At 44.7% G+C, this 27,692-nt stretch overlaps 1 protein-coding gene across 2 annotated transcripts in view; it reads left to right on the forward strand.

Moving 5' to 3' along the window:
• The window catches only part of MTMR1 (myotubularin related protein 1), a 97,569-nt gene that overhangs the window by 34,844 nt on the left and 35,033 nt on the right, over positions 1 to 27,692 (forward strand). For both annotated transcript variants that reach the window (XM_044306048.1, XM_044306050.1), the window contains 5 exons: positions 1,496 to 1,603; positions 3,395 to 3,496; positions 15,563 to 15,646; positions 26,261 to 26,410; positions 26,595 to 26,783. In XM_044306048.1, coding sequence (XP_044161983.1) covers positions 1,496 to 1,603; positions 3,395 to 3,496; positions 15,563 to 15,646; positions 26,261 to 26,410; positions 26,595 to 26,783 — 633 coding nt within the window. The remainder of the gene's footprint in view (positions 1 to 1,495; positions 1,604 to 3,394; positions 3,497 to 15,562; positions 15,647 to 26,260; positions 26,411 to 26,594; positions 26,784 to 27,692) is intronic.

A 27,692-nucleotide genomic window follows, 5' to 3' on the forward strand; every position in this document is an offset into this window, starting at 1 on the left:
TTGCACCACCATCCTAACGCCCCCCTGTCCGAAATGGACAAATTGTGGAGAAGATTTACTAATCCTATAGATCACAAAGTCAGGCTCTCTAGACCTGCACCAGATTTATCACAGGGACTCGGGCTTGGTGGTAAATGTGGTCAGGGCTAGATGTGTCAGTCTACACTTCTACCTACTGTTGGCTTAGTATGAGGCAGAATTTCATTCCAGAATTGTGGGGTACTTGGTGCCCCTTTCCCATGATGGTGTGTTCCTATGTCGGGCAAGGCACAGATAATTCCTCCAAGCCTACATGGGCCAAATTTTAGTTTACATTAGGATCTCTGTGCACGCACATTAGTAAATGCCCATATTTTTCATTTTGACCTGTAGACTTGTAGATGTATAAAGTTGTACTATAGCACACAGATCAAGACATAGGGGGTCATTTATTAAGACTGGTCTTAATAACGCCCATCTGTGGCAGTAGATCTGCCGGAGTTTTGTAGAGGCGCTGGTCTCTTCATAACTTCGGCGGATCCACCGCCGCTTCTAAATCTAAGGCAGCTTCCTAGCAGCCTTACATTTAGACCTTTTTCTACTCCTGAAACAGGCGTAGAAAGTGGTATATGAGACGCCATGCCATGCCCATCTTCTTAGACCTGCGTGAGCTGGGAAAAGTCACAGATAGTGCAACTAACTGTTGCGCCACCATCTGCGCCTGAAATACGCCTAAGGCTACTTTCACACTTGCGTTCGTCGGTCCGCTCGTGAGCTCCGTTTGAAGGAGCTCTCGAGCGGACCCGAACGCCTCCGTCCAGCCCTGATGCAGTCTGAATGTAAGTCAATGGGAACGGATCCGCTTGAAGATGACACCATATGGCTCAATCTTCAAGCGGATCCGTCCCCCATTGACTTTACATTGAAAGTCTGAACGGATCCGCTCAGGCATCTTGCGCACTTAGAAATTTTTCTAAGTTATTAATGCAGACGGATCCGTACTGAACGGAGCCTCCATCTGCATTAATATGATCGGATCCGTTCAGAACGGATCCGATCAAGCGCAAGTGTGAAAGTAGCCTAATATAGGCGTATTTCAGTATAATAAAAGACCCCCCTAATTATATATGTTCATAGGTGTTTGTGCTGCAGAATATGTACTTGTCAGTACGGTAGTTGTACAGTTTATTCAGAACAGTTAGACTCTGTAGATTTGCTATGTACAGTACAAGCGGATGGGGCTTTGTTGGGGTTTCCTTTTTAAATACAGATTTTATGGAAAGGAAAGAAGCAATGCTGCCCTTTAACAAGCTGATTTCTTTTTCATTATTTTTTTCTTATTATTTTTTGCTTTTTGCCAGCTTATTATTGCCCCTAGTGGACACAATCACTCACATAGCAAACTTCTTTTTGCTGTGATACGGTCAGCGAATGGCCAGTATGATTATTTTCCTATGACTGGATAAGTGTCTTAGTTTGCTAACTTAGTAACTAACGTTCCGGTATTACATTGCAGGACCCTCCGTTCATCCTTGATGTACCTCTGAGTGTTATCAGCCGAGTGGAGAAGATTGGAGTTCAAAGCCAAGGAAGTAACTCGTGTGGTATAGAGATAGTTTGCAAGGTATCTATCTGTGTGCATTACATAAGGAAAGTGTTTTACCTTAAAGTCTGCTCCGAGACTCTTATACTGATGCCTCTGGACAGGTCATCAGTACCTGACAGGTGGGGGTCTGACACCCAGGAACCCTGCCAATCAGCTTTTTGAGAAGTCCGTAGCGCCGTGGCCTTACATTGTATAACACCTGTGCTTGGTATCGCAGCTCGGCCCCATTCACTTCAATGAATGATCAATGAATGTAACGTCACACGGCCTAGGCTAAGCTGCGAGAAGACCAAGGTGCCACTTTGATCGCTGGTGCCTTCTCAAACAGCTGATCGGTGGGGTTTCCCTGGTGTCAGAACCCCACCGATCAGATGCTGATGTCCTATCTAGAGGATAGGTCATCGGTATAAAAGTCTAGGAAACACACCAACTTTGAATTGAGGCCATCGTGCTTGTTCTGACCTAACCATGAGTACTTGTAGTTTTGATTCTTTATATCACAATACTCTAATCTTACTGGACAAGATAATGTTGCCCACAGCACAGGAGATTAAAAAAAAAAAAACGTAAAATTTCATAAAATACAATTTAGTGGTCTCTGTGGTGCTAAAGGTGGAAGTGGGGCTGCGTGTATGATATGTGGTGAGTGAAGATATTCATGTCTTCACAAAAGTATCCAAATCTTTATGCGTAATCTATAATCTCCTAATCTGCTGCCAATGGCAGACAGCAATCCATACCTATTCAGGAGCAGCCATCTTCGAACAGTTGGACATTTGCAGGCACTGCCTGCCCGATCCGGCAATCTGTATGCAAACGGTTACCATTTGTAGACTGATCCGGATGCGGATCCGTCTCACAAATGCATTGCAATACCGGATCCGTCTCTCCGGTTGTCATCCGGGAAAAACGGATCCGGTATTTATCTTTTTCACATTCTTAAAGGTCTGCGCAAGCGCAAACCGCAAAACCAGATCTGTTTTTCCGGAACACTTGGGGACAGATCCGGCATTAATGCATTTCAATGCAAAATAATGCCGGCATTCCGATAAGTGTTACGGAATTTTGTTCAGAGAAAATACTGCAGCATGCAAACCGTACAGTGACTAAACTGAAGACATCCTGATGCATACTGCACGGATTGCTCTCCATTCAGAATGCATGGGGATAAAACTGATCAGTTATTTTTCCAGTATTGAGCTCCTAGGACGGAACTCAATACCGGAAAATAAAAACGCTAGTGTGAGAGTGCCCTAAGAGGATGCATCTCCATGCTGGGGGTGTGTGCCAAGGAGGCCTTGCTGTGGAAGCTGCTGCAGCAGGGAAGTGATGCACAGCCTGCCTCAGAGACGGGGAGCAAGCAGAGGAGGGCTTATTGGTTTGGGGAATCTCAGGTGACACTGAAGGACAGGGGCAGATGCGAGGAAGGTGGAGGCAAAGTTCCGAGAGCAACCAAACAACTTTACTGTATGTTTAACAAGAGGTCAGTCCACAGATACTTGAACATTGCATAACGAAGAGAACTTGGGCAGCCCTGTTAGGTGTGCACTTCTGGGGAGGGCCCTTCCACCCCCGTTGATCTAGGAGTACAATATCTCTATGGGGCAGGATGTTCCTCCATTATCTTATACAATATAGGACTGATCAGCATGGTGCAGTGCCATCTGGAGAGGAAACGTTCACTATTATTTTCTCATGACACTTGTAAATAGTGAAATTCTTGAGCTTCCTCTGCTTTTAACATTCTTGTATTATAACCCTAGATTATAGCTTTCTGTGTAACACGTCCCTATGTTTATGTCTGGCAAGGATATGAGGAACTTGCGGCTAGCGTACAAGCAGGAAGAGCAGAGCAAACTGGAAATCTTTGAAAATCTTATAAAGAATGCATTTCCTGTTTCCAATGGGATGGTAAGTGAAGTCATCGACCCTGATAATATGTTGGCCTGAGATACTGAAATATGTGAGGTTACATGTTGTAGGATGGGTTTTCTGCAGTTATAGGAAGCGCTTCTCCTCTATAGTAATACTGCTCCATAATGCCTTCTAACACTGGACTCTTGGGACTAATTTAATGACTAATTTAGATGGGCAACCTTCCTAAAGACCCTATTACACAGGCAGATTATTGTGAAGATGATCGCCACCCGTCATCTGTCAGTATAATAGTGCTGCCCATCACCCAGCAAACAAGCAAATGAGAACTTTTAACATGGCAAATTGCGCAGTGTAATCGGTGCTTTGCCCGTGTAATCGGGCCTTAAAGGGATTCTGTCACCTCGTTTTCAGTTATAGAGCTGCGGACATGTATGGCTAGATCGCCGCTAGTATGTCCGCAATATACCGGTCCTATAGGGCTGTGTGCTTTTATTTTGTTTAACCACTTCAACCCCCCTAGCTAAAACCCCCTTAATGACCAGGCCACTTTTTACACTTCTGCACTACACTACTGTCACCGTTTATTGCTCGGTCATGCAACTTACCACCCAAATGAATTTTACCTCCTTTTCTTCTCACTAATAGAGCTTTCATTTGGTGGTATTTCGATGCTGCTGATATTTTTGTTATTAATCGAAATTTAACGATTTTTTTGCAAAAAAATGTAATTTTTTACTTTAAGTTGTAAAATTTTGCAAAAAAAACGACATCCATATATAAATTTTTCGCTAAATTTATTGCTCTACATGTCTTTGATAAAAAAAAAAATGTTTGGGTAAAAAAAAATGGTTTGGGTAAAAGTTATAGCGTTTACAAACTATGGTACAAAAATGTGAATTTCCGCTTTTTGAAGCAGCTCTGACTTTCTGAGCACCTGTCAGAACCTGAGGTTCTACAATGCCCAGACAGTACAAACACCCCACAAATGACCCCATTTCGGAAAGTAGACACCCTAAGGTATTCACTGATGGGCATAGTGAGTTCATAGAACTTTTTATTTTTTGTCACAAGTTAGCGGAAAATGATGATTTATTTTTTATTTTATTTTTTTCTTACAAAGTCTCATATTCCACTAACTTGCGACAAAAAATAAAAAATTCTAGGAAATCGCCATGCCCCTCACGGAATACCCTGAGGTGTCTTCTTTCCAAAATGGGGTCACTTGTGGGGTAGTTATACTGCCCTGGCATTTTAGGGGCCCAAATGCGTGAGAAGTAGTTTGCAATCAAAATCTGTAAAAAATGACCGGTGAAATCCGAAAGGTGCTCTTTGGAATGTGTTCCTCAAATTTTTTTTTTTTTTGTCACAAGTTAGTGGAATATGAGACTTCGTAAGAAAAAAAAAAAAATAATCATCATTTTCCGCTAACTTGTGACAAAAAATAAAAAATTCTAGGAACTCGCCATGCCCCTCACGGAATACCTTGGGGTGTCTTCTTTCCAAAATGGGGTCACTTGTGGGGTAGTTATACTGCCCTGGCATTCTAGGGGCCCTAATGTGTGGTAAGTAGTTTGAAATCAAAATGTGTAGAAAATGCCCTGTGAAATCCGAAAGGTGCTCTTTGGAATGTGTGCCCCTTTGCCCACCTAGGCGGCAAAAAAGTGTCACACATCTGGTATCGCCGTACTCAGGAGAAGTTGGGGAATGTGTTTTGGGGTGTCATTTTACATATACCCATGCTGGGTGAGAGAAATATCTTGGCAAAACACAACTTTTCCCATTTTTTTTATACAAAGTTGGCATTTGACCAAGATATTTATCTCACCCAGCATGGGTATATGTAAAATGACACCCCAAAACACATTCCCCAACTTCTCCTGAGTACGGCGATACCACATGTGTGACACTTTTTTGCAGCCTAGATGCGCAAAGCGGACCAAATTCCTTTTAGGAGGGCATTTTTAGACATTTGGATCCCAGACTTCTTTCCACGCTTTCGGGCCCCTAAAAATCCAGGGCAGTATAAATACCCCACATGTGACCCCATTTTGGAAAGAAGACACCCCAAGGTATTCAATGAGGGGCATGGCGAGTTCATAGAATTTTTTTTTTTTGGCACAAGTTAGCGGAAATAGATTTTTTTTTTTTTGTATTTTCTCACAAAGTCTCCCTTTCCGCTAACTTGGGACAAAAATTTCGATCTTTCATGGACTCAATATGCCCCTCACGGAATACCTTGGGGTGTCTTCTTTCCGAAATGGGGTCACATGTGGGGTATTTATACTGCCCTGGCATTTTAGGGGCCCGAAAGCGTGAGAAGAAGTCTGGAATATAAATGTCTAAAAAATGTTATGCATTTGGATTCCGTGAGGGGTATGAGTTCATGTGAGATTTTATTTTTTGACACAGGTTAGTAGAATATGAGACTTAGTAAGAAAAAACAAAAACAAAAAAAAAACAATTTCCGCTAACTTGGGCCAAAAAAAAAAATGTCTGAATGGAGCCTTACAGGGGGTGATCAATGACAGGGGGGTGATCAGGAAGTCTATATGGGTGATCACCCCCTTGTCATTGATCACCCCCCTGTAAGGCTCCATTCAGAAGTCCGTATGTGTTTTGCGGATCCGATCCATGTATCTGTGGATCCGTAAAAATCATACGGACGTCTGAATGGAGCCTTACAGGGGGGTGATCAATGACGGGGGGGGGGGGGGGGGGTTGATCAGGGAGTCTATATGAAGTGATCAGGGGTTCATAAGGGGTTAATAAGTGACAGGGGGAGTGTAGTGTAGTGTAGGTGGTGTTTGGTGCTACTTTACACAGCTACCTGTGTTCTCTGGTGGTCGATCCAAACAAAAGGGACCACCAGAGGACCAGGTAGCAGGTATATTAGACGCTGTTATCAAAACAGCGTCTAATATACCTGTTAGGGGTTAAAAAAAATCACATCTCCAGCCTGCCAGCGAGCGATCGCCGTTGGCAGGCTGGAGATCCACTCGCTTACCTTCAGTTCCTGTGAACGCGCGCGCCTGTGTGCGCGCGTTCACAGGAAATCTCGGGTATCGCGAGATGATGCGCCGTTGAGCGCCCAGCTGCCGCCTCCGGACCGCAGATCTGCGTTAGGCGGTCCGGAGGCTGTTAAAAAATGATTTTAGAGACATGTAAATGAGTCTTGTAAGATGCCCAAGGGGCTGTACGAACCTTCCTGGTGCCCAGCCACACCCCCCTGTGAAGGAGCCCAGCACCGCCTGTGTCCTCCGAATCTCCTCCTTTCGTCACAGTTAGATTGCTGTAATCTTGCGATGCGCGAGCTTGCGCATGCACAGTTCCTTCCCTGAGGCTGATGCCAGCACAGGGAAGGATTACTATACCGGCACTGCGCATGCGCGAGCTCACAGCAATCTAACTGACGAAAGGAGGAGATTCGGAGGACACAGGCGGTGCTGGGCTCCTTTACATGGGGGCGTGGCTGGGCACCAGGAAGGTTCGTACAGCCCCTTGGGCACCTTACAAGGCTCATTTACATATCTCAAAAATATTTTTTGAAATAAAATAAAAGCACACAGCCCTATATGATCAGTATTTTGCGGACATGCTAGCGGCGATCTAGCCGTGCATGTCCGCAGCTCTATATCCGAAAACAAGGTGACAGAATCCCTTTAAGGGGTTTTCAGGGACCTATCCTCAGAGTAGGTCATCAATATCTGATCAGTAATGGTCCGACTCCCAGCGCTACTGCCGAACAGCTGTATATAAAGCACCACATCCTCTTCTTAGGCCAGTGATGTCATGTCCATCGGTCACATGGCCTTTGTGCATCTCAGTTCCATAAGTGAATGGGATTGAGCTGCAATACCAAGCACAGCCTCTATACAATGTACAGCACTGTGCTTGGTATAGTGTGAAGATCTCTGCAGACCCTTCAAAGAACTGCTCTGTGGGAGTTGGAGCCCCAACAATCTGATATTGATGACCTATCCTTGGGAGAAGTCATCAATATTTAAATCTTGTAAAACCCCTTTAAGAGTCCCTACACACAAACACCATAGAAACCTCACATCTGTCTGGAGAGAGTCTGCAGGGCCCCATACACATTAGTTAGTTGGTGGGGTCAGCCAATAAACGTCTAATGTTTTTGGGAGCCTTAGAGTATGTTCACATGGCATTTTTTGCTGTGGAACTTTGGCTTGGACACCCACGCTGAAATTTCACTGGCGACCACATGGCTTCTACCTCCCATTCAGTTCAATGGGAGGGAGCATGGTGGTGGTGGTGGCGGCTTAAAGTTGCATTCGCGCTGACAAGGGACATGACCATTCTTTGGGCGGCCACAGCTTTAAGCCACCGCTCCACAATCCTCAATGCTGTCTCCCAATGAAATGAGAGGCAGAAAGGATGCGGCCGCCGGTGGGATGTTAGCAAAATTTCTGTACGGCTATCTGCGCAAACATTCTGTGGTAAAACCCACCATGTGAACAGTCCCTTAACTTATCGTTATCTTTTTGTTACCATGTCTTCCTGTACCTTGTCACTGCTCATAAGTTCAAAATGTAATTTAAGGCCACTTTTTGCAAATGTGCTTCTCTGGGGGTCATCCCTTGTGAGTCCTGCGTGGTTAAAACCAGCAAACTTTCCTGTTAAACCTGCCTAGATCAGCATCTCTACCACCCAGCATGTCCTTGGGTATTCAGACCCTCTCGGGGCCAGTAAAAAACCTTCACCATGAGTAATGAACCCTGGACACTGGTTTCAGGTTTGGATGGAATTGTGTTTTGTGATTGAATAAGTTTTCATGTTTTAGTCCTGTGACCAGGTCCTCACTGGAACCAAATCTTATTTTGCTGCGAGTACGTCTGTTCACTGCCAGGAAAACTATACCCTTATGTTGGAAGGACCGCCATATTAATCGTAGAAGCTTAAAAAAACTGTTTACTAAGACTAAAGACAGCTGTGGAGATGGAAAGGATGAATCCAGTGCAACCCTGGACGCTTAATCTACCTGGATTAAATGTATTTAAACTGTGACTTCATGGTCATTTCTTCTGTGTGACTGCCTCCTATGTCCTGCTAGTCTCCCAGTAAACTAGCAGACTAACAACTATCTCACAGATGTTTGTTAGTGGTTACATTGATTTTAAAGGTTGTACTGCAACAATTATTCATTTTCAGTCCCCCTAGTAGGCAGCTTGCATCCTGCTCATTAGAACTTTCTAGTAATACTTGCTGGAAAAGGTGGTCCCAGTTCCAGGATACTGCTGCCTTCACTAGTTCTCATGTATCAGCACAGCCTCATTCTTGGACTGATTTCCCAGTTCTCAGCCCATAAAGGACCTCTTTGTGATGACAGACAATGACGCTGAGGAGTGTGTGATTTTTTTTTTTCTCTTCCCCCCTGAATCCTCTCCTGTTTGTACACAACCTGTGTGATTTACTGTCCCCCTCCTGTACACTGCCATGTGCGTTCTTTCCTCCCCAGAAAAAATAGGTGGTAGGACAGCACCACTTACTTGGAAAAACTCAAAAGATTTTGCGGCGGTGCTCGTGGCGTCAGATCCCGGCCTCAGAGACCCCCAAGGTTACCATGTAGAAATGAAGAAGGTCACGGCACTCCAAAAGCTTCCTTATTCAGTGTTCTTTATTGCACCAAAAATACAGCAGCAACGTTTCGACAATAAAGTCTTTATCAAGCTTGATAAAGACTTTATTGTCGAAACGTTGCTGCTGTATTTTTGGTGCAATAAAGAACACTGAATAAGGAAGCTTTTGGAGTGCCGTGACCTTCTTCATTTCTACATTCTTTCCTCCCCATCCACAGCTTTTGTGATCTCTCCTCACAAAAGACTTGGGTGTCTTGTCTAGCGATGAGAAGTAGAGAGATGAGTCGTGTAAGGATTTTGGTTTTCTATGGTTAGCTCTGTTTTAGACCCCCAGTCATCACCCAGAGGAGGTTTCTCTATATAAGAGCATCTTCTGTTTCTGGTGCAGTCTGGCGGTGCACCTCAGCTGCAGTGATCTGCTTATGTGATAATGTATCTGGTTCACAGTGATAATTGAGGAGGGATTACTTCTCAGTTGCTGTAAACAAGACCTGATTTCTTCTTTCTTCTCGGCAGGTTTTCGTTCTGTGCTAAGTTCATATTTTAGGATACCTGCACACGATTACGTGTGAATTTTCCATGCAGAAAAAACGCTGCATAATATAGTGCCACCACGTAGACAGTGTCCGCTGAAACTGTACCTGCTGCTAGAGCACAAGAAACACACTTATCCACAATACTTAGCTTCATGTCCCAGTTTTCAGGGTGGCGCAGGACACCACTCGAAGTCAGACCAGTGCCACCAGGTGGTCGGTTGGATTGCAGCAGATAATGCTTCCAGACGGTTAAGCACCACCCTATCTTCCACAAAGTCCAGTCTCAGTAGTCAAGAGTCTGGTCAACAGAATTCTCACCCTGATACTCCTTCCTCCTACCATGGAGAGTCTTGGCAAACAAGTGATCCCACACTCGGATATTCCGAGGAGCTCTTTTTATCGCCATTCCTTGATTTGGGCCTCTCGACAAGCCCGCTTGAAGAGGGACATGAGGAGATATTGTGCCCTGATTCCCAAACTCTTGAGCATCCACAGTCAGAAGAAGATGATGGTGGAGAACGGCAATTAGTGTTTCACGAGGTGGATGATGATTATGAGACAAAGTTGCCAATAAGTAAACCGCAGTTAGTGTCTAAAGAGGTTGATGATGAGGATGAGACACAGTTGTCAATGAGAGAGGTTCTTGTTAGGTCAACAAGTCAGGAGGATGACCAGAGTGAGGAAAATTAAGTCACTGACCCAATCTGGAAATGTGGAAAGCCGAGCGAGGACAGCAGTACAGAGGGGAAGGGATCCGCAGCACCGCAACAGTCTAGAAGAGGCAGTGGGGTGGCAAAAGGGAGAAGGCGGGCCACACCAAACAGGCCCGCAACTGTTCTCTGGAGCACCCCCTTGCGGCAATCTCCCTTGCCAAGAGGTAGGTGTTCCTCAGTCTGGCGCTTTTTTTTAGGAAAGTGCGGATGATAAAAGAATTGTAATTTGCAACCTGTGCCGTATCAAAATGAGCAGGGGCATGAACACTAGCAGCCTCACCACCACCAGCATGATCCGCTAAATGGCATCAAAACAATAGGTGGGCCAAACGCCTGAGTCCACAATCGGTGTCTGCGGGTCACACCACTGCCTCCTCTTCCCCTGTGTTGCGTGCTGGCCAATCCCCTGTTGAAGACGCAGGCACGGATGCCTCCCGCCATGCACCTGGACCTTTGCAAGCACCATCAGATAGCACATCCACTTCTGTGTCCCATTGCAGTGTACAGATGTCCATACCCCAGGCCTTTTAACGAAAGCGCAAATAACCAGTCACCTACCTACTGGCCATAGCATTGAATGCGCACCTTTCCAAACTGCTGGCCCTAGAAATGTTGCCATTTAGGCTTGTGGACACTGAGGCTTTCCGCAGCCTGATGGCAGTGCCCGTCCCACGTTACTCTGTCCCCAGCCGCCAATATTTTTCACGGTGCGCAGTCCCAGTCTTGCAACAGCATGTGTCCCGTAACATCTTAACGACTGACACATGGACAAGTGCTTTTGGCCAGGGACGCTACATTTCCCTGACGGCACACTGGGTGAACGTTGTGGAGGCCTGGAGCGAGTCGTACCCTGTGATGGCACAGGTGCTACCGACGCCAAGGACTGTGGGCCCTACTTTCATCAGGGTTTCCGCCACCACCTATGTTAGTGGCAGCAACCCCCCCTTCTCTTCCTCCGCCTCCTCCTCCACTTCCACCTCTGAATTATCATCTTGCAGCACCAGTCAGCCATCAGTCAGTAGCTGGAAGCAGTGTAGCACTGCAATGGGGAAGCTGCAACAGGCCATGCTAAAAATAATCTGCTTAGGTGACAAACAGCACACTGCTGCAGAGCTGTGGCAGGGGATAAGGGACCAGACTGAGCTGTGGCTCTCGCCACTCAACCTAGAACCAGGCATGGTTGTGTCTGATAATGGCCGTAACTTGGTGGCATTGGAGCTCAACAAGCTCACACACATACCATGCCTAGCCCAACCTAGTGGTTCAGCGGTTTCTCAAAACCTACCCCAATTTGCCTGAGCTACTGGTAAAGGTGCGCCGCGAGTGTGCCCATTTCCGCAAGTCATCGACAGCTTCCGCGGGTCTGGCAACGCTGCAGCAGACAGCACACAGACTGTTGTGCGACGTAAGCACGCGCTGGAACTCCACGTTCCACATGTTGGCCAGGCTTTGCGATAACGCTATTATCAGCGTAACCATCCCACTTCTGTGTCTACTTAAACGCTCACTGCTCACAATTAAGGCAACGCTTTGCATGTGGAAGAGGTGGAAATGGGGAAAGACAGTACACATGGTGATAGCCAGACAACCCTCAGTTTGTCTTCTCAGCGCAAATTGGTTGATTGAGGAGGAGGTGGAGACGGTTGCCTCCGCTACAGAGGGTAGTACCAATGGAAGCTTAATTCCATCTGTTCAGCGTGGAACGGCCGAAGAGGATGAGGAGATTGAGAGTCATCCTCCTGATGAGGACAGAAAAGTCTTGTCTGTTGGAACTCTGGCACACATGGCTGACTTTGTTAGGCTGCCTTTCCCGTGACCCTCGCGTTGTATGCATTTTGGCCAACAGAGATTACTGGATGTTCACCCTTCTCAACCCCCGCTACAAAGAGAACTTCTCATATCTCATTTCTGTGGTGGAGAGGATGAGCAAAATGGTGCAATACCAGAAGGTCCTTGTGGAAAAATTACCCAAAAAATTTCCAGCTGGCTGCAGAGTACGTAAGTCCTTGGCCAACCGAGGAGGGGAACAATCGGCAGTTCCAACAGAGGCAGGACAACACTCTCCAAGGCCTGGGACAGTTTTATGACACCCTGCCATCACCCTCAACCTGATGCGCGGCCTAATGTCACAAGGAGGGAAAAATTTTGGAAGATGGTGAAGGAGTATGTAGCAGACCAATTATTGGGTGTCCAAGCTGGACACGTGGCACGAACTGGCGCTCTACTCCTTAAAGGTGCTGGCCTGCCCTGCCGCCAGCGTTTTGTCTGAGCGTGTATTTAGTGCTGCTGGGGGCATAATAACTGATAAGTGCATCCGACTGTCAACTTAAAATGCTGACCGATTGACTCTTATAAAAATGAACAAGGCCTGGATTGCCCCTGATTTCTATACTCCACCAGAGGAAAGCGGCTGAACATAAAGGCACTTTAAATGTGGCTTTTATGATGTATTGAATATACAGGGAGTGCAGAATTATTAGGCAAGTTGTATTTTTGAGGATTAATTTTATTATTGAACAACAACCATGTTCTCAATGAACCCAAAAAACTAACTAATATCAAAGCTGAATATTTTTGGAAGTAGTTTTTAGTTTGTTTTTAGTTTTAGCTATTTTAGGGGGATATCTGTGTGTGCAGGTGACTATTACTGTACATAATTATTAGGCAACTTAACAAAAAACAAATATATACCCATTTCAATTATTTATTTTTACCAGTGAAACCAATATAACATCTCAACATTCACAAATATACATTTCTGACATTCAAAAACAAAACAAAAACAAATCAGTGACCAATATAGCCACCTTTCTTTGCAAGGACACTCAAAAGCCTGCCATCCATGGATTCTGTCAGTGTTTTGATCTGTTCACCATCAACATTGCGTGCAGCAGCAACCACAGCCTCCCAGACACTGTTCAGAGAGGTGTACTGTTTTCCCTCCTTGTAAATCTCACATTTGATGATGGACCACAGGTTCTCAATGGGGTTCAGATCAGGTGAACAAGGAGGCCATGTCATTAGATTTTCTTCTTTTATACCCTTTCTTGCCAGCCACGCTGTGGAGTACTTGGTCGCGTGTGATGGCGCATTGTCCTGCATGAAAATCATGTTTTTCTTACCTTGCAGACTTCTTCCTGTACCACTGCTTGAAGAAGGTGTCTTCCAGAAACTGGCAGTAGGACTGGGAGTTGAGCTTGACTCCATCCTCAACCCAAAAAGGCCCCACAAGCTCATTTTTGATGATACCAGCCCAAACCAGTACTCCACCTCCACCTTGCTGGCGTCTGAGTCGGACTGGAGCTCTCTGCCCTTTACCAATCCAGCCATCTGGCCCATCAAGACTCACTCTCATTTCATCAGTCCATAAAACCTTAGAAAAATCAGTCTTGAGATATTTCTTGGCCCAGTCTTGACGTTTCAGCTTGTGTGTCTTGTTCAGTGGTGGTCGTCTTTCAGCCTTTCTTACCTTGGCCATGTCTCTGAGTATTGCACACCTTGTGCTTTTGGGCACTCCAGTGATGTTGCAGCTCTGAAATATGGCCAAACTGGTGGCAAGTGGCATCTTGGCAGCTGCACGCTTGACTTTTCTCAGTTCATGGGCAGTTATTTTGCGCCTTGGTTTTTCCACACGCTTCTTGCGACCCTGTTGACTATTTTGAATGAAACGCTTGATTGTTCGATGATCACGCTTCAGAAGCTTTGCAATTTTAAGAGTGCTGCATCCCTCTGCAAGATATCTCACTATTTTTGACTTTTCTGAGCCTGTCAAGTCCTTCTTTTGACCCATTTTGCCAAAGGAAAGGAAGTTGCCTAATAATTATGCACACCTGATATAGGGTGTTGATGTCATTAGACCACACCCCTTCTCATTACAGAGATGCGCATCACCTAATATGCTTAATTGGTAGTAGGCTTTCGAGCCTATACAGCCTGGAGTAAGACAACATGCATAAAGAGGATGATGTGGTCAAAATACTCATTTGCCTAATAATTCTGCACGTAGTGTACTGTATTCCCATGCACCCCTTCCACCACTAAGGGTATATGGTTCAATCTCCCTTTTCTCGTCCTCCTCCTCCATCATATCAACATGCTTATTAGGCTGCCCTTGCTCCTAATGTTTTAGAGGGTCAGCTCAGCAGCAGGCCCTCGCCCATAATGTTTTTGAGGGTCACCAGCAAGCCCTTGTTCTTGTTTTTGAGGGTCACCAGCAGGCCCTCGCCCCTAATGTTTTAGTTGGTCAGATCAGCAGCAGGCCCTCGCCCCTAATGTTTTAGATGGTCAGATCAGCAGCAGGCCCTCGCCCCTAATGTTTTAGATGATCAGATCAGCAGGCTCTTGCTCTAATAGTTTTTGAGGGTCACCAGCAGGCCATCAATCAAAATTTTTCATGGCTGTGTATGATGCCCTCCTTTACGTGTAATAAAGGGTGTATTGTAGTGCTGTTTCCTTGTAATGGCAACCCTTTCACTTAGTGCATAGGCTTTATGAGTGTAGGAGTCCCAGTACATGAACAATTGTACCACAATGTGAATGAGGCCCTCCTTTATGTGATATACATGTTGTATCGGAGTGCCTCTTCCTTGTAATTTTTGCACTTTATATACAAGTAAAGAATGTTTCCTAACAAATTTTACTCTAAAATCGATTTTATCTTTGGTTTTGTCCGTATTATTGTCAGTCTGTAAAAGTGGCGTACTACTCTGACAACATCTTTCCCAGCAGCGACCTGGGAGTCCAAGATGCATCCAGACATCATCCCCATGCTGTTCCCGAACCATTTAGGTGGTGTTTCCATCATTTTCTGACCTTTTCCTGTGAACCAGACACCCTCCCCTCTTCAGAGCAGGGGGTGCCTGGTTTAATGCTCGGGTTCTCCCCTTGACTTCCATTGTGCTCGGGTTCTCTGTAGAGTACTCGAGCATACCGAGGTGTTCTACTTGAGCACTTTGGTGCTCGAAAAACACTAGATTTGACAAATCCCCTGTAAATATTTGCATATCTTTTCTGTGCAGGAATTGACCTGCCTTGCAGATTTTTAAGATCTGCAGCATGTCAGTAGCTTCTGTGGATTGTTAGTGCTGAATGGGGTAAAACCGCATCACATCCACAAAGAAATCCGCAGGTAACACATACGGTTTGTGGTGTGGAAAGGCAGAAAGAATCTGTGCTGAAATTCTGTTTGGAAACTTGCAGATAGCCATATAATTTCATCTAATGGACTTCATAAAACCTTCTCTTCTCTTCCAGCCGCTGTTTGCTTTCAGCTATAAAGAAAAGTTCTCTGTAAATGGCTGGAAAGTCTACGACCCTGCAGCAGAATACAAGAGACAGGTATAGTGTCATGCTTTACTGCACTCAGCCATTTTTATATTTTAGTTTATTTTACAGTGTTCTCTATATACTTTGTCCACATTTCTGTCATCACATCTGCATCGGAGGATGGATTGCAGATAGAAATAGATTTGACGGAAAAAATAATGTATCTTTTAGCGCTATTCTTCCCTTCAAAGCAGCCGACACCTCGAAGGAAACCCAAAAGAGTGCACTATGTCAGTCTCTGGTGTCCATTGTATGCTGTTTCTGACTAATGTGACCAGAGCCTAAAGGGCTTAGTAACATTTATCAGGATGTGTCAGGGTTACACCACTGCATTTGATACCCTCCCTTTACAGGGGTTGCCTCCTCTGTCTCATTTCCAGAACAGACCCCCGAAAGTGAAGGAGAGCACACTGCACATGTGCGGCATGCTCTTCATTCATTTTATCAGAGTTCCAAAAGCATGTTCGGCTTTTTCGGAAGTCACATTGAAATGAATAGGGAGCGTACAACGCAAGCCCTGCCCCTGCTCCATACACTGCTAACCCCAGTTATTCTCGGCAGTACCATAGAAATTTATGGGGGGCAGCCGCGCATGCATGGCTGCTCTCTGCTTACTTCAGGGTTACCATTTTGGAGATGGATGCAGGTCTCACCTCTAGGACCCACACCTATCTTACACTGGTGGCCTATCTCAGTGATAAGCCACTAATATCTTAGGTGTGACAACCCCCATAAGCAGCTCCTTTCTGTTCACTTTGGTGGTCTTGTTCTGGAGATATGTGCAGGTCCCACCTCTGGGACCCACACCTATCTGACATTGGCGTATCCTAGTGGTAAGCCACCAATATCTCAGATGAGACAACCCCTGTGAACAGCTGCTCTCTGCTCACTTTGGGAATCCTGTTCTGGAGATGAATTTAGGTCCCACCTCTGGGACCCACACCTATCTGACATTGGCGTATCCTAGTATAAGCCACCAATATCTCAGATGAGACCACCCCTGTGAACGGCTGCTCTCTGCTCACTTTGGGAATCCTGTTCTGGAGATGGATTTAGGTCCCACCTCTGGGACCACACCTATCTGACACTGGTGGCCTATCTCAGTGATAAGCCACTAATATCTCAGATAAGACAACCCCCGTAAGGAGCTCCTCTCCATTCACTTTGGTGGTCACATTCTGGAGATAGGTGCAGGTCCCACCTCTGGGACCCGCACCTATCTGACATTAGAGGCGTACCCTAGTGATAAGCCACCAATATCTCAGATGAGACGACCCCTGCGAGCAACTACTCTCCTCTCACTTTGGGGATTCTGTTCTGAGATAGGTGCAGGTCCCACCTCTGGGACCCACACCTATCTGACATTTGTAGCATATCCTAGCGATAAGCCACCAATATCTCAGATGAGACAACCCCTTTAAGTATCTGTACTATATATGGGACAATTGTAGCAGAGATGCCGCTGCTTTGCTGATCTAAGGGTTGTTGAACAATCACTCGAAGACGTATTGCAGTAAATATAAATGAAGATCGTTATCCTTTACTGATATTGTGCTGACATTCTCTGCGGTGGTTACTGAGAGTGCATTGATTCGTATCAGGGTCTTCCCAGCAGAGTCAGCAGTCTGCTATCCCTACATAAGACGTGCGAATGCTAGGACTCTAGAGGAAGCACCCGTTATCTCAGCCCTAGTCATCCCCTTGTAAGGCAGCATTAATCAGTAATCTTACTATTGATAATATGCATATCGTGTACACACGTAATACACGTAAAGAGGCGTACAGAAGCCATGCATGCCACACTGCGGATGTCAGTGACTGATTTAATGTCATTCCCGATGATTGCATGTTATTCCTCCGCTCCTCTATTTGCTATTGATTTTTTGTCCCGTGTATGCAGTCAGAAATACATTTGGTAAACTCTGTGATTCATTTTCCTCCTTAGATCCCGTTCCCTGAGAATACATTGATCTGTTCTCTTATAGAGCTGCTGTCTCTGCTTAAAATCGAATTATCTATAAGGATGATATAGATACTGTCATAGAGGAATATGTATGCTTTTAATCCACTGTATGAACAGAAAAAAAATCACAGCATAGCAGGGGTTAAATGAAAAATGCATACAGTCTCTATTCAAGCAGGCGCAGCCACCTCGAGGTGTGACGTTTCGGCGGCACCACCCGACTGCCAAAATGCTGCATTTCATGATGGATGTGCCTTCTTAAATAAAGACAGCTTGCATCTTTAATTTAACCCCTGCAATGCTGTGTTTTTTTTTTGTGTTTTTTTTCTTATACAGTGGATTTTCAGATTGGTGATCTGTTGATCACGTGCATGGTGGATAAAGGTTCAGCAGCCGACCCTTATACTGCATTGTCTATGCCTTTAGCCTATTTAGTTAACACATGTCCCATAAGAGGAGAGTGTTCTTGCCTTTAGGTGCAATTTTAATGTAAAATTAATTTGGTTTTCTTGCGGGTTTTACTCCAGTTTGTCTGCACCGGTGGTATTGTTGCTTGTATCTTCTATTATACCATTCTGGCTTTGCTGTGTAATGGAGGTCAGCGCTACATGATCTGGCTTCCGGGTGAGCTTGAGGTAGCCTTGAGCCCCCAAAAAAGAACACTTATAGAGGGGGAAGGGGAGGAAAAAAACACAGGACCAATCCCCCCAAAAAGCAAGGGAGAGAAACCGGGATCTTTAAACTGAGCAGTTACACTTTGTCCGAACAAGAAACGAGAGTGCTGAGTAAGGCCCCATTCACACGTCCACAATTTCGTTCCGCATTTTGCGGAACAGAATTGTGGACCCATTCATTTCACTTCCGGGTCCGCATTTCCGTTCCCGAAAAAAATAGAACATGTCCTATTCTTGTCCAAAATTATGGACAAGAATAGGCATATTCTATTAGTGCCTGCGATGTGCGGTCTGCAAAATGCGGAACGCACATTGCCGTGTCTGTGTTTTGCGGATTCACGAACACGTTACGGACGTGTAAATGGACCCTAAGGGCCTTAAATTTGCACCTATGAGAGGGATGAATAAATTTGAAGTCTTTTTAGATGTTCATAAATATGTAAGGAAGATAAATATAGTGAAGTATTTCACTAATAGTCAAATGGCACCAATAAAGAATTTTGAGGAAAAGAATGAATTTACGCATACATCGCTACGGGGAAAATAATTTTTCCCCAAGAACAAAAATAATGAATGCATCAAAGTCTTTAAAAGGGAAGTATTAAATGAAATAGAAAAAATGGAAATCAAGCCAGAGGTGCATAACTTGACAAGGAAAGACAAGGCAGCACTGAGGGATCTAGAAAATAATAGGAATATATTAATAAAACGGTTCGACAAAGGGGGGGGTTAGTTATTATGCTCTTTAAAATGTCACAGCATCAGTGCAATTCCGGTGAATTCCCCCTCCGGTACCCGATGGCCAAGTGGCTATAGGAAGGTCGGAGTTCCAAGTAGGCCGCGGGCTGGGGAGTTGTTTGCCATCTGGGCAACAGGCTCCCTCCTCCTCCTCATCGACGGACGTCAGGACCGCATGGGAGATGCGGTATGCACGAGGCGCAGGGCGTCTGCCGTAATTTCCCTAACCAAGGAAGGTCAGCCGGAAACAAGATGGCGGCGCCCATAGTGGCTTCAACGATATGGTGGCCAGTGAGGAGGATTGCAACGTCCGGCCTCGCGTCCCATCCGGTTGACTCTGCTAGCATGAATCGCAGAAGGAAGAGGAGGGGCATTGCGGCAACAGAAGGGGTAAGTGCCAGAGGTATTTAGACCTCAGGGGAGCTAGCATCAGGGTCCTCACCTTATGGATACCTCGGCTATATGCAGAGAGCAATCTCCAGAGCCTCCTGTGCAGGGACATGTAAGTAAATATCTTATCCGGTCCATTTCTTTATCCCTTGGGGTATCTACTCTAAAAGACTGTCCGTCATATCTTCCTAGGGGGAAAAAGAAACTACCTATAAGGTGGAACCTAAAAAGAAGCCTAAAAGATGTGCTACATGCAACAAGAGGCTTCAACTATGCAGTGATTGTATCAGTAAAATCGTAAAGGAGGAACAGCTGTCACTATTGACGGACCTCAGAACGATTATAAGAGAAGACGTGAAAGCGTCAGTTTCATTCTTCATGCCCTCTCTGGGGGTTAGTTGAGCCCCTAGGGCCAAAAGACCAAGAGGGGACTTAGAATCCGACTCAGAGGATATAGAATTTCGATATACTCGGTCGAATGAAGAGGAAGGAGACGAATTCATTCCCTCCACATTCTATGATAAGCAGCGGAAATACTGCTTCTCTTCAGAAGATATGGACTCTCTTCTATCGGCCATTAGAAAACTATGGACATAGAAGAGGAGCAACAAAAAAAGATCAGTGCAGGATGAGATTTTGCAGGCTTAAGACCAAAAAAGAGGAACATTTTCCTGGTCAATTCCAACCTAAAGGAACGTCATCAGTTGCAAGATCTATGCTTTTTATGGTTGTCTTCATTTGAAAACCTTCTAAAAATGGGGACTCCTAGGGAACATAAACTAGAATCTATTCCCCTGTTAAAAATTGCCACAGCTTTTCTAGCTAAATCTTCGGCTGATTTAGTCAGATTCAGTGATGGCCAGTTTCGCCCACGAACACATGCGAGCTGCCATCTTAACTGACAAGTCCGGCGATGCACAGGCAAGTCCTCTGAAATGAAATGCGGTCTCCGGGAGCAGGCAGTTCCGAGAACAGCCCGATGAAGGCCCCCGGCGGCTGTTCTCGTAACTGCCTGCTCCCGGTGACCGCATTTCATTTCAGACCGGTCAGTTAAGATGGCAGTCGCATGTGTTTGCCGGCGAACTGGCCATCACTGGTTAGATTTGCTGCCAGGAATGGGGCTCTTTTAAACATGGCAAGAAGAGACTTGTGGCTAAAAAATTGGTCGGGTGACCTGGCTTCCAAAAGTAAATGATGTGCCATTCCATTCTCAGGGGCCTAAGTCTTTGGTCCAGTGCTGGACAATATCCTCGAAAAAGCCTCAGACAAAAAGAAAGGCTTTCCAGAAGAAAAAGCTAGAAAGCAGCAGTTTTTTCATAAAGGATTCCTACAAAAAAAAAAACTGTTAAGGACAAAGGAAAGTCTGGAAGATGGTCCTATCAAAAAGGGGGGAAAGGAAAGGGTTTTTTACTTAACCCCAACTCTCAAAACAAACAATGACGCCAGACCTGTGGGGGGGAAGATTGAAATTCTTTCTTCCAGTGTGACTTCAGACTCAAAACCCGTGGGCGCAACAGATAATCCAGGAAGGCTACAAAAAAGAATTTTTGGAAATCCCTTAACAAAAATATCTGATAACTTGGTATGGAAAAAATGCAGTACAGCGAAACCTCTTAAAGGATATTTCAAAACTAAAACAATTAGGAGCAGTAGTTCAGTTCCCGAAACATCAGGAAGGCTGTTTCTTATTTTTTTTTAAACGGGCGGTTCATTCAGGACTATAATAAATTTGAAATTCCTTAACAAATCAATAAAATACCGACGCTTCAAGATGGAATCGATCAGATCTACTATACCTCTAATTCCTCCAGGATCGGTAATGTGCAGCCTGGACCTGAAGGATGCATATTATGTGCCGATCCACCTAGACTACCAAAAATATTTAAAGGGAACCTGTCACCGGGATTTTGGGTATAGAGCTGAGGACATGGGTTGCTAGATGGCCGCTAGCACATCCGCAATACCCAGTCCCCATAGCTCTGTGTGCTTTTATTGTGTCAAAAAAACGATTTGATACATATACAAATTAACCTGAGATGAGTCCTGTCCCTGACTCATCTCACCTACAGGACTCATCTCAGGTTAATTTGCATACGTATCAAATATTTTTTTCTACACAATAAAAGCACACAGAGCTATGGGGACTGGATATTGCAGATGTGCTAGCTGCCATCTAGCAACCCATGTCCTCAGCTCTATACCCAAAATCCTGGTGACAGGTTCCCTTTAAGATTTGCAATAAGGGAAAATGTGGTAAGTCATTATCAGTCCAATGCCTTCCGTTTGTGATATCCTCAGCCCCACGGGTAATTCACAAAGTTGATAATATAAATTGTTGCCTTCTTAAGGAGAAAAGAGATAAAAATTGTGCCATATCTGGATAACTTTCTTCTGATTGCAGATTCAATTTAGGCTCTCGTCGACCAGACCCAGAGTGCTAATTCCCTCCTACAGAGTTTAGGTTGGATCCTGAACCTAGAAAAATCAGACCTAGTTCCAGACACCAGGAAGATCTTTTTAGGGATCGTACTAGATTCCAGGTTACAGAAATCCTTCCTTGCAGAAAACAGATGGATGAGCCTATTAGAAAAAGTTGCGGCCTTTCAAAAGAAATCCTTATGTACAATAAGGGAAGAGATGAGCATCCTGGGTTTGATGACAGCCTGTATCATGACAGTCCCATGCAGTCAGTTCCACTGGAACATTACAAAAGATGATTCTCTCGGTCTGGGATGGAAACCAACAATCACTGAATCAAAAAATTCACATAAGACAAAGCTTGAGAATCTCTGAAATGGTGGAAAAATGTGGAGACTCTCTCTCAAGAGGGATGGAACCTAAGTCCCTATATCGTGGTAACGACAGATGCCAGTCAGCAGGGATGGGGAGCCAAAATAGGGGTTTGGAACCAACAAATGAAAGAAAAATCCTCGAACTTTCGGGCACTCCAAGCTGTTTAAGAAACACTAAGGCAAAGCCAGGATCTTTTATGTGGTCACCACATAAAAATTTTATCCGACAACAGTAGCTTTCCTCAGGCATCAAGGGGGAACGAGATTCCCTTTTCCTCAAGCTCTTTCCCACCAGATCTTTTCCTGGGCGGAAAAGAATGTCTCATCAATCTCGGCAATCCATCTCAAAGGATCACAAAATCAGTCGGCAGATTTTCTGAGCAGACACTACCTGGACCCGAGCGAATGGTCTCTGAACAAACAGGTGTTCAAGGAGTTAACAAAGGTATGGGGTATCCCTAAATAGACCTTTTTGCTACAAATTGGAATGCGCAGGTAGATACCTTCACCCTAAATACGAGAGATCATCGAGATGGGGTAGATGCCATATCTCAAAAATGGGATATGAAGCTGGCATACGCGTTCCCTCCGTTTCCCCCAATACCGGCAGTCCTCAGGAAAATCAGGACGGAGTCAACAAGAGTAATTTCGGTTCTGGCCAAAACAATCATGGTTTCCACTCCTAATCTCCATGGCTACAGAACAGCCGATAACTCTAAGGCCAGACCTTCTTTCTCAAGGCCCGATCTGGAATCCGGAAATAAACAGACTAAGATTGACGGCATCGATCCTGAAAGTGACTTGTTAAGATTATTAGACAGGGTTATATCAATTCTTCAAAAGAGCCATAAACAGGTAACCTCAGCTATCTACAACAAAATATGGTCCCGAAGTTGGCAGAAATTTTTTTTATTTTTATTTTTTTTATATATATACAGGAAGGGTTTGACAAGGGTCTTAAACCCAGCACCCTGAAGGTTCAGATAGCAGCCTTAAACTGGTTCCTAGATTATTCCTTGGCAGAGAATAGATGGGTAAGCAGATTTATAAAAGCAACAACAAGGATTAGACCAACTCTGAAATCAACTGTTCCTCCTTGGGATTTATCGACCGTTCTCAATGGCTTAATTAAAGAACCCTTTGAACCAATACAGAATTGCTCTTTAAACCATCTCTCTCTGAAGACTGTTCTTCTAGTGGCAATAACATCGGCCACCCGGGAACCTTACCTTCAGATTCTAGATGACGGGGTCATTCCAAAGCTGAATCCTACCTTTTTACCGAAAGTGGTCTCTACATTTCATCTAAATCAGGAAATAGTATTACCTTCCTTCTGTGCAGATCCCCAAAATAACACAAAAAAAGACCTTCCACATGCTAGATGTCAGGGGGACTCTTCTGGAGTCTTTGGAGGTTACTAGCAGATTTAGGAAGGATACAAATCTGTTCATACAGTTTGCGAGCCGAAATAAAGGCAGGAAAGCTTCCAAAACAACATTGGCCAGATTGGTAAAAAGGGCAATTATAGAAATGTATAGAATCCTACGATCTGCAGGGACTGGCTTGTCCACAAAATATTAGAGACCATTCTACCAGTGTGGTGGCGGCATCTTGGGCAGAGCATGCAGAAACTTCAATTGATCAGATTTGCTAAGCAGCAACGTGGTCAAGTTCGCATATATTTTGTAAACACTATAGATTAGACATTGCAGGAAACTATGACCAGAGGTTCGGACGTAACATCCTCCAGGGCGTGGTCCCTCCCTAATGAGTGTACTAATCTGGTATTGCTCTATGTGGTGCTGTCATGGAGGACATGCTGGAAAGTAGGAATTAGACCCACAAGCACCCAGATTTCCCTCCCTTATCTTACTTTAGTCATGTTAATAATTCAGAAATAGTTTAAGTTTAACATCCATCATTGTGTGATAATTTAAAAAACACTGGTGGGTGTTTGTGGGGGGGGGACTTTTAACCTCTCTGTTCCTGACCCAATAGTGGTCGGGGAGACATCCTCCATGTGATGCTGTTATGTCGGACTCCTAGAAATACAATTACCTGTAGGTCTAATTCCTACCTTTACCACCCCAATTATAGGAGGGTTTGTTAAACTTTATTATTATACAGAATTCATTTTGATTTGGTTTGGTTATGACAAGAATTTGGCCAAATACAGGGAAGATATCGAGCGTTTCTGTTGGTCCCAAGTTCTCACGTGTTGGAAATGACCTGTGATGAAGTTTAGGCCGGCTGTTTGGTGGTCAGTCTTGATCTAAAGGTCTGGCCAGCTTAGGCTCTGTTCACACTAGAAACATGGCTTAGGTTCATAAACCTGTTTGACAAACAGACATCTTAGTTTCCTACTTTTCCATCATCCTCCCATCTTCTGAACACCCCATCCTGCCACCCCTAATACAGTGCCCACTATGCTCCCCCAATACTATACTGCAGAAACAGTCATCCTGAAAATACTATTACCACACTGATAGTTTTCCGACAATAATTATTGGCACACAGTGCTCTAAAAAATAACTGAGCCCAGCAAAGTGTCCTTATCACTAATGTGTATATATAATGTCCCCCAAAAATAATTGTGCTAAGCTGATACTGTGCCAGAGTGCCCACCACAGTAATAGTGCTCCCAAAGTTACACTAATAGAAATAATCTGCCATAGTGCCCTTAGTGTTAACAGTGCCCCCAATAGTAATAATGCCCTCCATTGTTCCCAAGAAGTAATAATGCCCCCATAGTGGACATACTAATAATCATCTTCCCCATAGTCCCCCAGTAGTAATCATTCTCTTTATAATACATGCCAGTAGAAAAATGTCCCCTAATGTGTGCCAATACAAAAATATTACCTTATAATGTGTGCCAATACAAAAAAATATCTCCTTATAATGTGCGCCGGTACAAAAAATGGCCCATTATAATGCGTGCCAGTGCAAAAATGCCCCATTCTATGTGCCTGTACAAAAATGCTCCCATAGTGCCCCCCCATTCCGCTATGTTGGCCTAACAGCACGGTGCTAAATAAAAACAACAATAATAAACTGAAATACCTCCATGTGACTGTCAACGACGCGGTGCACGTCTCTTCCAGCCTGTTTTCTGAGCTGTACGCTGCCTGGCACAGCCTGTGCCAGGCTCTGATAGGCTACAGGCACTTCTAAAGCCTATCAGAGGGAAAGGTTGAGCAGGGATACATCACTCCATTGCTCCGCTGCAGCACCTAACTGTACAGCTGCTTTGAGAGCGGCAATCCATAATTGGTGGTGCACCCTGGTCTCAATTGATACTGCTATAGCTACACCCCTGGGGGTCAGTACAGAGATCTCTCCCATCATCTATTAATACCAAGGACTGTGACTGTGACGAGGGGACATCCTCTGCGTCTGGAGGAAAGAAGGTTTGTACACAAACATAGAAGAGGATTCTTTACGGTAAGAGCAGTGAGACTATGGAACTCTCTGCCTGAGGAGGTGGTGATGGTGAGTACAATAAAGGGATTCAAGAGGGGCCTGGATGTGTTTCTGGAGTGTAATAATATTACAGGATATAGCTACTAGAGAGGGGTCGTTGATCCAGGGAGTTATTCTGATTGCCTGATTGGAGTCGGGAAGGAATTTTTTCCACTAAAGTGAGGAAAATTGGCTTCTACCTCATGAGGGTTTTTTCCTTCCTCTGGACCAACTGTGCAGGATAACAGGCCGAACTGGATGGACAGATGTATTTTTTCAGCCTTTTAAACTCATATACTATGTTACTAGACCGTTACCTTGTATCTACAGCCAGCTAAATAGGAGTAAAAAGCACACATCCTCCTACATCCTAGAACAGGGGCAGGCAACCTCCGGCACTCTGTTGTGAAACTACAACTCCCAGCATGCATACTTGCTCTGCTCTTCTAAGAACTCACATAGAAATGAATGGAGCATGCTGGGAATTGTAGTTTCACAACAGTAGGAGTGCCGCAGGTTGCTGATCCCTGTCCTAGAAGCTGTCTACCATGTTACCACACTATTGGGCTCAATTTTATTTATTTTTAGTTTTCTTTACTCCATTTAGGGTTTGCCCAATGAAAGCTGGAAAATCTCCAAGATCAACAGTACCTATGAGCTGTGTGACACGTACCCGGCAGTGTTTGTCGTCCCCACGAGTGTAGCAGATGATGATCTGACCAGGGTGGGCGCATTTAGATCCAAAGGGCGCATTCCGGTAAGATGAGGAGTTTGTTTCCATGGCTAAAAAAGTCACTGTGACTTGATACTCGGCAGGAAACCTCAAACAATTTGTATTTGCTCCATAAGTAAAACTTATGGAGCAAATAGAAACTCTCTTTAAATGCAGCAGATGCTGATGTGTATTAGCTGGAGGATGCTCATGGTTTCATGTGTTACAGGTTTTGTCATGGATTCACCCAGAAAGCCAGGCAACCATCACCCGTTGCAGCCAGCCTTTAGTGGGGCCTAACGACAAGAGATGTAAAGAGGATGAGAAGTATTTACAGACCATCATGGATGCCAACGCTCAGTCACACAAACTTATTATATTTGATGCCAGACAGAACAGCGTGGCAGATACTAACAAGGTAAGGCAAGAATGTTTGCTTTACTTTTGCCTTCTTAACAGAAACTGTCCCATTTTTAAAGAGGAACTGTCACCGCAAAATCCAGTGCAATCTGCAGGCAGCAGGTTATAGAGCAGGAGGAGCTGAGCAGTTTGATATATAGTTTTATGGGCCAAAATTCAGTAAAACTTGTAATGTATACATTTATATCTCTTTTTTCTGAGCTTGAGATCACCCCATATACAGCTATTAGTGACTGACAGCTATGTCTGTATACACACTTACACAGAGAATGCTATCAATCACTGATGACGCCTACCCTGTATACAGCAATCAGTGACTGACAGCTATCTCTGTGTACACAATCACACAGACAATGCTATCAATCACTGATAACGCCTCCCCCATGTACAACTATCAGTGACTGACCGCTATCTCTGCACACATACTAAAGGGCCCTTTACACAGGCCGAGAATTCACCAGATAATTGCTAATGAGTGTTCATAGGAATGCTAGTTAGTGATTATCTGGCGGTGTAAAGGTGTCGCTGATGAACGAGAAAAGCACTTGTTCATTGGGTAATTGGATTATTTGTGTGGTCAACGAAATGGCCATTTGCCAGCAGCAGATCGTGCCATCTAATCGCACTCTGCTGCAAACAGAGTGACAAAGAGTCTGTACGGGGACGAGCGATGGCATTGGCGTCACTCCTCACCATACTGTGGAGGAGATCACTACATGTATATGCAACGGTCTCCTTCACTGACTAGCAGGTGATTGCCTGGTAGGAACGCTTCCTTCCCAACAATCGCCTGCTGAATTATTTTATCTAAAGGGACATTTACACAAAGAATGCTATCAATCACTGATAACACCTCCCCTGTATACAGCGATCAGTGACAGCTATGTCTGTATACACACTAGGGCTG

This window comes from Bufo gargarizans, chromosome 9, assembly GCF_014858855.1.
Source record: "Bufo gargarizans isolate SCDJY-AF-19 chromosome 9, ASM1485885v1, whole genome shotgun sequence".
NCBI classification, from domain to species: Eukaryota; Metazoa; Chordata; class Amphibia; order Anura; family Bufonidae; genus Bufo; species Bufo gargarizans.